The sequence below is a fragment of the Phoca vitulina genome, unplaced genomic scaffold (genome assembly GCF_004348235.1).
Source record: "Phoca vitulina isolate PV1807 unplaced genomic scaffold, GSC_HSeal_1.0 scaffold28, whole genome shotgun sequence".
Classification (NCBI taxonomy): domain Eukaryota; kingdom Metazoa; phylum Chordata; class Mammalia; order Carnivora; family Phocidae; genus Phoca; species Phoca vitulina.
Window position 1 is genome coordinate 24,639,840 of NW_022589731.1, and position 12,500 is coordinate 24,652,339.

At 55.8% G+C, this 12,500-nt stretch overlaps 1 protein-coding gene across 12 annotated transcripts in view; it reads right to left on the reverse strand.

The window, feature by feature from the left end:
* The window catches only part of EBF3 (EBF transcription factor 3), a 115,014-nt gene that overhangs the window by 17,168 nt on the left and 85,346 nt on the right, over positions 1–12,500 (reverse strand). For 10 of the 12 annotated variants that reach the window (XM_032423296.1, XM_032423298.1, XM_032423295.1 and 7 more), the window contains 2 exons: positions 11,754–11,884; positions 11,116–11,242 (listed from right to left, as the gene is read on the reverse strand). In XM_032423296.1, coding sequence (XP_032279187.1) covers positions 11,116–11,242; positions 11,754–11,884 — 258 coding nt within the window. Of the gene's footprint in view, positions 1–11,115; positions 11,243–11,753; positions 11,888–12,500 lie in introns of all 12 variants that reach the window. The other 2 variants (XM_032423291.1, XM_032423290.1) reach the window with 1 other exon arrangement.

Below are 12,500 nucleotides of genomic sequence, written 5' to 3' on the forward strand. Positions count from 1 at the left end.
CCGACGGGCCCGGGGTCAGCCTCCGGCTCACGCGGCCGCTAGTCCAGTAGCCCTTCCGACCTGCTAGCTGAAGGGTATTTTCTGTAACCGAGACTTCTAAGGATGGGAAAAGTGCCACACTTGACTTCTAATTGGAAGTCAGGTGCCTCCCTCATTCGTGTGGGGAATATTGTTCTGGTATTCACACAGGCAGCCCAACCCGGCCTGTGCACAGGGACCCGCTCCCATTCACCACCGCCTGGCAGTGGATGGCGGCATTGTGATGCACCAAATGCAGAAAAGGGGACAGCTCGTCTTCCTTGTTACCAAAATAATACCCTTGCTGACAACTACTGGATTGCATTCAAACAATGCTGTTTACATACCTCAAAGAATACATGGGCTGCAGCTTTTATAGTCTTGTGGAAACTACACCTACCAAGCCCAGCCCGGCAGCGAAGGAAAACGGAGTCACGTGGTCTGTCAGCGGATCTCACTTCTCGAATGGCTTTCGGTCCCCGGGGGATGGGGAGCCCAGAGACGGACTCCCCATGGTGGCGGCTCCAGGGTGGGGAAGGGGCACTGGCCATCCCATAAGCCTCGCCTCCCCTCACCAAGGCTGTTCTAACACACGTGAGCGCCCTGTACGTGTACAGAGCCCGTGAGCAAGAGGAACGGAGAGGCCAGCCAATAAGAATCACCCTCAGTGTACGAAAGGTCTCACACGATCTGTCATCCTTTCCTTAAGAAAGAAAAATCAAGTGTCCTAGTGTTGCTAACCCTCTTAGAGAGGTTTGTTGTTTTTTTTTTTTTTTTTTTCAAGAAAGGGTCTTAAAACCCAAACAGGCAACATAACACTCTGTGGAGAGCCATCCCGGCAATGGATTTGCACACTTTAAACCAGCGTAAAATCTCCGTATAGACATAAGCTGCAGAATGAGCTGTGGAGGTAATACCCCCTCCCAGGGCTGGAAGCGTGCCTGCTACAGAAAGACCCCCACCCCTGTGTTTCCAAAGCCGGCCAGCCCCCTAGGGACACACATGCCCAGCCCGTGTGCTCACTTGCTCAGGAGTCCATCCTCCTCCCTGAAGGCAGGGCCGTCACCCCGTGTCACCGCACCCGCCCCACTCCACGCAAGGTGCACAGAGGTGCTCAGAAACCTAGCAACTGTGGGACTTCCTGAAGATACTAGACCAATGCAGAAGGCATCACAACATTTTTGATTTTGAGAAGCCAAAGCAAATGTAACATTCTCATCTGTCCACACAAAAACTTGTTCACAAATATGTCCCAGCCACTTCATCGGTAACACCCGGGTGTCCTCGAGCTGATGAATGGATAAATGAGATGAGGTCTCTCCAAACAGTGGAATAGTATTCAGCCCCGCAAAGGAACGGAGATCTGATGCACGCTACCCTGCGCGTGACCTCCGAAACAAGATGCTGAGGGAAAGACGCCAGTCACAAAGGACCACATGCAGTAGGAGTCCATTTCCATGAAATGTCAGGAGTGGCCAACACACAGAGACAGGAGGCGGAAGCGGTTCCTGGGAGCAGGGGTGCAGGGGGGCGGTGGGGAGCGAGTGCTAATGCATGCACGGTTCCTCCTGGTGTGATGAAAGTGTTCCTGACTCAAGAACGGTTGCACACCCTTGTGAATATACTAAAACCCACTCATGGTACAGTTTGGGGGCATTTTATGCTACATGAACTACATCTGAATAAAAAACTAGATTTTAAAAGAAGGAAATGTCTCTAATCTGGATTAGAATATACACACCAGCTATCCCTCTACTGACGGAAATACCTTTCACGGTCTGAACGCCATCTCGCGATAGAGGTGCTTCGGGCCCTTGTATAAAGAGGGAGGCCCACACCCAAGCGAACACGGCAGACCACAGCTGTGGGGCAGAGGGCCGGCCTCCCACTCAGGGAGCGTAACGTGGCTTCCCAACATGACCGCCTTTCCCATCTCCACGCAGGCATCTCTAACTCCTGGTATTCAGGGACAGGAATGTTCTAAGGCACAGCCTTTGAAGACCTCGCCGAGATTAATGTAAATCCTGGAATTCCCCCAACCACAGTCCTTGAACACAGGATTCTCGAGGCTGCCAAGTCCCCAACTGTACTGGGATCAGAAGGCCTCTGTGGCCTCATGGGACCTCCCTGCCACCCTGGCCCCCGGCCGCTCCCCCAGACTTGCTCCGTCTGAGTTCACACTTGGTCCACACTCTTCCCTCTGCCTGGAAACACCCCACTCCTACTGCCTATGTCCAGGGGACAGCCTCCCCAGCCCCCCCACCATCTCTGTTGGGGTCTCCCTCCTAGAAGACCCACAGTGCCTCCGCTGTCTCTTTTCTCATAGAACTTGGCACCTTTTATGAGTATCCATTTCTTTTCTACATCCTGTTTCGCTCCCATAAGACTCAGAGTCACTGGGATCATAAACGTAGCTTGTGCGTCATTTGCCGAGTACAGCCCAGAACCAGGCATCAGGCTGCCAGGAAGAAGACGTGGCTCCTTCCTCTGGTGAGGATCCCACTGCCCGGTGCTGCCCCGCCCCAAGCACCTGTAAGACCCAGATGTTTCCCTTCTCTTCTCCATCCCCTGCGGTGCCCAGCGGAGTCCCTGCTGCAGGTGGGCATCAGGAAGACCCCGAATGTTTCCAGATGCCGTGGGTCAATCCCAAATCACGTTGCCAGGAAGCTTCAACATCACATCCTTCGACACCATGTTCACCTTGAATGTCATTCCTTTCGGGGGCATTTTCCAAGGGCAGAGGGCAGGAGTGACATGAGCGGCTGCAGAATTCTGGGCAGTGAGGAGTAGGGGTGCGTGGGGATGGGTGGGTAGAGGGCTTCAGCACAACAGGTGTTCACCACGGTGCCCTGACAAAGCTCACGTGACCTGGGGCGCTGTCACAGAGACGGTGACAACAGACCGTGGGCATGAGCTCCCCACAGGCAGGGAGCCACGTGACGTGGCAGCCCCCCCCCCCCACCTTGCGCACGTGCCCCTTGCTTTCGTGGTATTTAAACAAGTCAACCTCTGAATCCATTTTAACTGATGACAAGCACACGAGGCGCATTTACAGGCTTTAGCTTGGGAATACCCAGTGGTCCAAGGCCAAGTTCGTGGTGAAGTGTTCATCTGCGCCACCCCCACGGCAAAGGTCCTGCTCCCACAGAAATGTGGAGAGGCTCCCTCGGCCTCGAGACTCATCCACCAGCCCAGCACCAAGGCACCTGGAAGCTCACGGAGGTTGTTTCTGGACTGGGGACGTGTTCATTAGGAAAAGCACGAGCTGGTCTCCAACACCAGCGATGGAGTGATTTTCGTGGTAAAGCTGCTGGCTGCCCACCAGCGCCAGGCGCCCAGATGCACGAGGATGGGGAGGACCATGGTGCCCCAGGCCACCAGCCCCTCCCCCCACCGTCCACCATCCACGGGGCTGTGACCGGGGGGGCAGGGACAAGGGGCATCCAGCCGAGGGCCTCCTCCTGGGAGAATAAGGGGTGACAAGATGGAGAAGGAATCTGGCAGAATCCCCAATATCCAACCACCTCGGTGCCCTGACCTGGGTCCTCGAGGGTCCTCGATGCTCAGAGTGGGACAGGGCCCAGACCCTGGGGCCAGGTAATAGGACCTCCGTGTGTGGGAGACGTCAGGAAGGCCCGCCTCCTGAGGGCAGGGAAGGGGGGCATTTGCCCAGGAGAAGAGTCAGACCCACTGCCCGGCTGCCCCTTAAAGGAACTTCCTCCAAAGACGATTTACACCAATGCTTACCACGGTCTGCAGTGGCCGATTGCCTCAATGGGACTTTCTGTATTTAAAATTTAACACCGTCTGTAATGAGTCTTCCCGAGCATATGTGCCGTAACACATGCACTCAGGTCCCTTGTGGAACCAACTTATTCCATATGCTCATTAAGAGCATTTGAAAACTTCTATTTTGGGGGGGAAGGGGCATAGCAAACAGCCCGCATCACTAACAGCTTCCCGTTTTGTCGTTTTTATTGAAAAACCATTCTACAAAAGGAATTACTCGTTTTGCATTTTCTTCCATGAATAAAAAAGGCCCAGCTGATGTGAATGATAATTTTTTAAAAGTACTTTTTCTCAGGCCGAGCATCTGGGACCCAAGTCTCAACACGGAACAAACGTGTGCGGACAGGTCTGCAGATCTTCCCCCAAAATGAAGCCGAGGCGGGCCCCGAGCTGCGGCAGCCTCACTGTCCCCACGCCCAGCACACGGGAGCGAAACGCGCCGCCTGTCAGCTTCCAACCTGGGCCCTTCGCATCCTGCCCGGTGTCCAGCTAAATGGGCCTGGCGGGAGGAGGCCTGGGGCCTCCACGACCGTGGTAAGCCAGAAAGAAAAAGGAAAATCGTGACGTGTAGTTCCTGTTTCTCTTCTTCCGGGGTCACCGGGTGATCTAGTCCTTTCTTCAGCATGGAAAGAACCGCACACCTCCGCATCAGGCTCTCCTCTGGCGCTGCCCTTGGTCTTCATCGTTGAACTTGCGGGTTTTCACAGGCGGGGTTTGTGTGATTTTATTTTTACATTTATTATCTCTGCTCTCTTCTGCACTTGGGTGGACTACAGTCACTCTGTTGCACTTCTAAGTGGTGATCTCCCCGGTCCCCGCCCCCCGTGACCTTTCCGAGTTGTTCTCAGAAGTGTGGCCGGCATCCTTGCCGACCAGAGACTCGAATGAAACCGCCGCTCGTGATCCCATTCGGTCCCGTGACTCCCCTCCCGCGGGCCCCCTGGGCGAGTGGGGGAGCGGGACCAGGGACCCCGCCGGTGCAGCGGGCTGAGCGGGCGGAGGGGTCCAGGCCCGCCTCCTCCGCCCGTCCACATCTCGACAATCACTGAGTGAAACCCAGATGACCCCTTTGTCCTTTGGGGAAGATAAATGGCTGTCTCCTCTCGGCTACATTTTGTCAGGTTTGGTGCTGGAGAGTCAATACCTTCACCTTGACATGGAAACTTCGTGATTTATCAGTCGGTTTCTCCTCCTGGGTTAGCGCGGCCCCGGGAAGTGCAGCCAATCGGGGCACCGGGAGCCGACTTTGGTCACAGCCACTTGGAAAACCACCACAGCCCCTCTGATGACAGACAAATGTGTCTTGTTAGCAACTGCCCAAAAGCGCTTGACTTGTACTAATAACAAAAAGGCCATGCTGGTCACCGTGGGTCCAAAGACGGAGCACCCTGTCACCAGCCTGGTTGGGAAATTAGCAAATAATGTTCTTTTCCTTGATAAATGGGTGACAGCTCCCTCTCACCAATCATTTTTAACATTTTGATGCATGCCTATGATCCCACTGGAGGAGCAGAAAAGTTTACTGGCCCTCAATTTTCAGATGATGAATGGAAGTCTCTAAATGTGCGATTTCTGTATGAGGTATAGTTCATTTTAAGCAATTCTAGTAAATGGGTGTCACTGATTAGGACAAATAGTCTACTTGTGCAATAGCACAAGCAGTGTGTCTCATTCTCCAGGCCCCCTTCGAGACAGGAGAGAAGGGGACAGCAGTGACCCCGGGAGCCCTCCCGGCGCCGCTCCCGAGGAGGGGGCGTCGCTGAATGTGCGCGCTCCCCGCGCCCGCATCGCGTGCCGGCAGACCAGCCGGTGGTTACCTGGTGTCACGCTGTACCGCCCAGGGGACACCAGGGGGGCGCCCTCCCTTCCCCTGCGGCCCTCAGGAGCCCTGCCAATGACCCCAAAGACAGCCAGCTGGCCCGGTGTGCACACCGCCCAGGCAATGGGCAGAGATCTGCCCTCTCCCGCCAGTAAGTGAACAAATGAGCAACGCCAAGGTGGGCCGGGTGGGACCGTGGGGGCGGAGCTGTGTGCCACGCAGACAGCTGTCCCAGCTCTCCCAGGCCAGACAGGTCTGGACACGCCCTGAGCTGAGCCCACGGCCCCACCTAACGCTCCTCACAGAAAGGCAAAGGTCTCTCCACCAGGGACGGTGGCCTCCCACCGACACCCTCCAACCGCCAAGGAGGAACCGTGACACCCACCCATGGCGCTCACGGAGAGGAACAGACAGGGACCAGCCAAGACCCGCCGGGCCTCACCGGCCAGGGCACGCTCCTCAACAGGCCGGAAGCCTCCCCAAACTCCGGGGCCCGTAATTACAATATTTGTCTCTCCACCAGGCCCACATATGTGGTTAAAAATCTGTAACTGAAATAATCAGGCGGCTCACACTGAAGAGAAGGCATGAGCATTTAGTGTAGGCACGGTAAAAACAGTATGACTTGTGGGGGGCAATTAGGATTCATTTGCGCTGTGGACACAAGGAATCTGGAGGGCGCTGGCCTGGGGGACAGCTAGTTGGTGCCGGCTGTGGTCAAACGGTACTGTTGACAGAATCACGTCTGAATGCACACAAAAGATCTTTAAAACACTTCAGAAACATGAGTGCCTTTCAAGGGGGTGACGTGAGGCGGGGGTGAACGGGGGAAGCTTGCCAGAGGCGACCGGAGGCCCTGGGCGAGGAGACGGTCCCCCCGGCCACCACCCGCCCAGCATCAGGACAGCACCTGAGGACGGGGCCGTCCCTGCCTCGACATGTCCCCCGTTTAAGGCACAATCCAACTTAAAAAAGAAAAACACACACACACACATAAATACTGTATCGGGAAGATCACAAACTGTTAGCAGCTAGTGGCTGAGTAATGATTTCACAAGCAGGAAACTGAATGCACATCTTTGTGCAGAAAATCATCATTTCTATGTCCCCGTCAAGGAAATGCATTGCAGACCCGAGCTGGGCCCGAGCACAGCAGTCGAGCTCGGGCTGCACCCGCTCTGGACGTGTTGACCGTCAACCGCCAATATCTTGGTTAGGAACTGGGTTTGGCCGTTGGCAGACAACATGTTGACTCCTGGTAATTTGTGATAATTTCTGTAAACGAGCAAGAGAGATCTCTAACATGAGGGTGGGCCAGCAAGCAGTCAGGTGCAGGAGGTCAGCAGGGAGCCCCCCGCCGCGGGCTGCACCCCGGTGTCCTGGGGAATGATGCCTGAAGGTGAGCCACCACCAACTAGCCTCGGCTCTTCTGTGGAACAGGAGACCCTCTGCCACGTGGACACTTGCAGAAAAGTGATACTCGTGTTTGTGCAAGAGCACCTCATGCCTGGAAACGTGTCTGTTAACTAGTCCTCGTTCTAACAGAACTCCAATTAGAAGCATACAGATTCCAATTTGTCTTAATCAGATAACACGGCAATGCCTATATTCTAATTAAAAAATGATTTCTTTTATTGCTCTTAACAATGTGATGTGTTTCTCCTGGTGAAGTTATACATGTGAAACTGCTCAGTTCACCATTTACCAGGAGTTTCTCAGGTAGGACAATTTGCCAGGACTATTTTAATTATTATTAAACAAGCAAATGATACACTATTAGACAAATATTAAAACAAGCATTGCGCTCAGTTATTAATTTGCACTATTCACTTTTAAATGCAGCAAATATCTCATTAATTTAATTTTAGGTGCCCACCCGTTTATATTGCATTTTACAGCCTAAAAGGCAATTTACTATTAACTGGCAATTACATACAGAGTGATTGTTAATTCTGCTCCTAAGTGCTAGCCGCTTGAAAATTGTTCTCTCTCTCTAATTTTTGACCTTCTTACAACAGGGGTGAGGCACACTGGGAATACAAAGGACTAGTATGGAAGAGCCGGACATGTCATTTGTGACTCATTCTTTTAATTCACCGTGCTAATCAACTGAACCGCTGCTGCCTCCCTAGGTAATTGTGCTTTTATAGTAGTTGGTGAAAGCAGCGGGCAGAAGGGTCTGGAGGGATCGGCTTGGCCGGCCTCCCCTTCCCAGGGCTTCCCAGGGTGGGGGCAGCAGAGAGTGCCTGCACCCACTCTGGGTTGACTAATCGGGTCTGGTTCTGAAAAATCTGGTGTTTCTCAGATGGCTGTAAACAGATCATTTAGGCCTTTTGCCTCTGGCGGGCGGGGCCCCTTCTCTGTGCACAGGTCCATTATCCCTGGGCCTGGGCCGGCCGGGAAGGCTCCCTGCGAGGGCGTCCCGGCAGCCTCGGGGACTGATGGGAGCCAGATGCCCAGGGGACGGCGCCCTCCCTGAAGGGGCTGCCTGCCCGGGTCCTAACGTCCAGAAGGGCTGGCTCAGTTTTCAGTGGGGACAGTGCAATTGCCCGTGATTGCTTCACTGTCCCCATCAATTTCAGGGCAAAGCAAATCAGACAGAAGCTTCCAGGTCAGACAGGTTATGACCCCACCTTTCCTCTGCTCCCTGAGAGTGTACGGGCCCCGTATCCCTTACACAGCGTTTGAAATGTATATTCCCGTTAATGATTGGGGTGTGGGGGGAGGCAATAAATTAGCCTCCCGCTAGGAAAGACTGAGCTCACTGAATGGCTTCATTGAAAGGCCCATTCGTGGGAGAACTCTTGACAGAAGAAATCCCCAAAGCCTTGGGCAGCAGGGACCCCGGACCAGTGTCCCTGGAAGCCCAGTCTTGGGGTGCAGGCGACGTCCACGGCAGAAATGGAAGCCGGGTTCGGGCCAGCGGGCAGCAGCTGGTGCTCACCAAGGGATTGCCCTCACCCTGAGCAGGGAGGAGGGGAGCACCCCAGGAGCCAAAGAGGAGGACGGCGTCCTGCACAGAGAGCCGCCCGGACACCAGCCAGCCCCGACCCCGGCAATGCCAGGCCCTGCACTTGTGACACCCGCCGGCCAGTGACAGATGTCCCGCCCTCACTCACTTTTGGTCTCTCCCGCGCTTGATACGAAGCTCAGCCCAGCCCCTCCTGCCGTCTGCGGGCAGGGCAGGGAAGGTTCTGCCATCTCGTTCTTCTTACAATGGCCACTGACCGCCCCCCACCCCAAAAAGCCCACAGCTGCAAAGGTCTGATCTGGGAAGGGAGCCCCTGAAGGCACCAGCTGAAGAACCTAACCAAGACGGGCAGACCAAGTGGGAGAAGCCCACCGTCCCCCCGCTTCTGGGCAGATGCGGCAAGTCCGTCTGGCCACTTTTGGACATGCTCACCGCAATGCCCTAAACCAACAAGGACACCCCGGTCCTGTGGCAGACGTGGGAGCCCACACACCACATGGCTCATGAGCAGATAGTAAATGTCTCCTCTTTGGAGGGACTGGGGACCCTGGTGGTCGTTACCCTAACTGACCACAGAAAGGTACCGCTTGCCATGTTCCCACCTGTGGCAGAGAGCACCCCTGAGTTCTCCCTGACCCCCACAAAGCCCGTGGGGGGAGGCCGAGGAGTAAGTGGGACTCAGCGGGGTCAGGAGGCACAGGGCCCAGGTCCTCGGGCCAACACTGGGCAGAGCAGAGCCTGCACAGCGCGAAGCTCACAAGCCAGAGGCCCCCGGAGGTGTCATGCCCCCAACAGGGAACACAGAGTGGGGTGTGGAGAGTGTGCAGGGGCACGGCGACAGCTCACACAAGACGACGGGCCCACAGCAGGTGCCAGAGGCCCCAGCGGGTACAGGACGGGACTCCGGCCGCACCTCCCTGGACCGGCCCCACACGGCACTGGCCGGACAGCGCTCACGTGTTGGAGACGTATGGGTGCTTCCTAGATGCCCCACGTTTCATGACCCTGTTTTGCAGATGACACACTGGGGGCCTCGCAAACTGGAGGAGCCGCCCTTCCCACTCTCTGGGTCTTCCCAGGAAGCCAGGAGCATCCGGACCCCAGGAGTGGGCCCAGGGACGTCCACCCATAGTTTTTCTGCTGCACCCACTTCCCCTTGGTTCCTGGGCGGTTCTGGGCTCCTGGGAGTGTGTGCTGGTCCCATGGGAGAAAGTGGCCCATAGTATGGGCACCTCTCCCCACCTTGACCACGGCAGGGTGCAGAGTTTCAGGGAGGACAGAGGAGGAAACTGCCCCCACTGAGGACCCCAGGTATCACTGGCAGGCAGGCTGCTGAGGGTCTGGCCTCTGGGGACAATAGTCAGGGCTGTCTGAGAGGACCCAAGTCAGGCACGCCCTTGAGCTGATGCTGGGTCTACGGGAAGTGGTGTGGAGGAGCTTAAATTTTCCATTTCCTACCCACTCAACGTTTCCTACAAGGGGAAGTGGGTGAGTAACCCCTCCTCCCTCCTCAAACTCCTGAGTGGAAGGGACCTCCACACCCCCCACATCCCCCTGCCTGGTGGACAGAGAGACCCGCATCCCAGGGGGAGGCCAGACCCGCTCCAGGACATCCTGCAGCTGGTGACAGCATGTGGTCAAGGCTGCAGTCCCAGCCCAGGCTCCCGGCATGGACCGCCCCCCCGCCTGTGGCCGCCCCCCCGACAAGCACATCGAGGCCACAACAGGAGAGAACAAGTGCCCATCCCTGTCACTCGTGTGGGGTTTCAGCAGGTGCTGTCCATCGGCACAAACACTTCTCAGGTCCTAGAGCTTTTGCAGTTGGCTAGGACGGAAACCAGAACACTTCGAGTTTATCGATGGCGTTTCTCAACAGCCACCTCGGCCCAATAGTGTTCAGTCAGCATCTATGTGAGCGGGGCTTCGTAGCGGAGCACTCTGAGATAACAAACGTGCCATTTCAGAGGGGACCCCTTCTAGTGACCAATTCAGAGACCCTCGCAGAAAATGGGTCCTCTTTTAGAAATAGCACGGGGCCTGGAGCAGACAGACTCCTGGCTTCCACCTGCGGCCCATTGATTACGGCGCGTGTGGCCTTGGGCACGTGACCCATGCTTCATCCCAGTCCCAACGTGTGCAAATGGATGGCAGCATCACGGGCAGCCACGCGGCGACGCACGGGCACGCAGGACATGTGGCCCACGGACCAGGCACACGGGCAGCTGCCCAGGGGAGGCCGGAGCTGACTGGCTACTGACAGGCCCCCCACCTTGCTTCACAGGCCCGAAGGCAGAGGGCCTCAGGTTCGGGGAGGGGCCCAAGAGCTCATGGCCTGGGGGGGCTGCATCTGTCCAGAGCACTGCCGACTCGGACGAGGATGCAGAAACCATGCACCCCACTGACCCAACCCTCGGGCCAAGGGGGCTTGGCCTGCCCTCACGGGGAGCCCGCCTGTGCAGGCTGTCATGGGGAGGAGGCATCCCCCACTTGGCCACCGAAGTCGGAAACGTGAACTCACCAGTGTAGACAAACCGCCCAGGAGCACCTTTACAGAACTGCTTGGATTTGTAGGACAGGGTGACTTCAACAACTCCAGGAATGTGCCGCGGCGGGGTCTGCACCCGGATGGCATGGGGAGTGATGAGCTACAAAAATCACAGGTGAACAGGCTTTCAGAGGCGCTGGCCTGGGAGGGCGGGCACTTGTCGGTGGGATACAATTACCAAAATGAGCACAAATTGGACCATCATCCCGGAATGCTCCTTCCTAGCTGTCACCCAGAGACTGGGAATCTACAGTGTTCTTTAAGAAAAATATCTGCAAACGATCCCGGGTTTTACTTTGCAGGAAAGGCCACAGGGCATCATTCATATGAAAATTGCCACCATATGTTTCCTTAAACCTGCTTCTAGTAATTCTAACACTAATTGTTGCAGCGCACGGAGGGACCTCCTACGGCAGGTTTGAAACCCCGGGGGCGGGGCTTGGGGGGGCGGGGGCTCTGTGCCCACCCACCGGAGAAGCCCCTGCCACAGGCAAACCGTCAAGTTCTGGGGGCGTGCGCGCCGGGGTGCCCAGGGGCCACGCACCACAACAGCCGGCCAAGCCGCTCGCGGGACAGCTCCGGCCGGACGCGGCCCGGGCGCGCAGGCTTACCTCGCTCCACACCAACATGGTTCCGAACACGACTTGCAGGCCGTCGAAGAAGTTGTCTCCGATGATGATGACGGTGGCTCCCCCCGTGGTCCAGCCTTCGCTGGGGCTGATGGCCTTGATGCACGGGGTCGCTGCTCGCACAAGACAGAGAACGCACACCTTAGGGCCCCGGCCCCCGCCACGCTGCCCGCCGCGGGTCGCACCGGTGCAGCAGGACACGAGGAGGGCCACTCCTCAGGCGGCACGCAAAGGGCAGTCGCACATCAGCATGTTGATGTGTTTAAAGCAAACTATTAAATGTTTTATAAAGCAAAGGCCAAGCCACAGAATACTGGTGAGCAAGGGGGGAAAAAACTGGCTTGATATAGCAAATTATGTGTCAGGGCAAATATGACTATTACAAATGATTAAGCACTGCGTGCATGTGGCATGTCGATTTATCTGCTCTGCCGTACAGATCTAAGCAGAGTCAATCAAAAGGTTGTTGAGGGGGATGGAGGAGCAAATGCCTTGCATTTCGATTCCTCATAAGCAGCTAATTGGGTTGGGTTTTTTCATCCGCGAACTTTGCCTTTTGGTTCAAAACTTCATTTTCCTCTGTCACTCCACAATTACTACTTTTCACTTTCCATCAGGAAAAAAAAAAAAATCAAAAGCACTATATTAATACTTTTGTCAAAGGTACACATTTTACATCTAATATTGTTTGTCGACAGGAACCCCCGAGCCTCTGGCCTGACCTCTCTT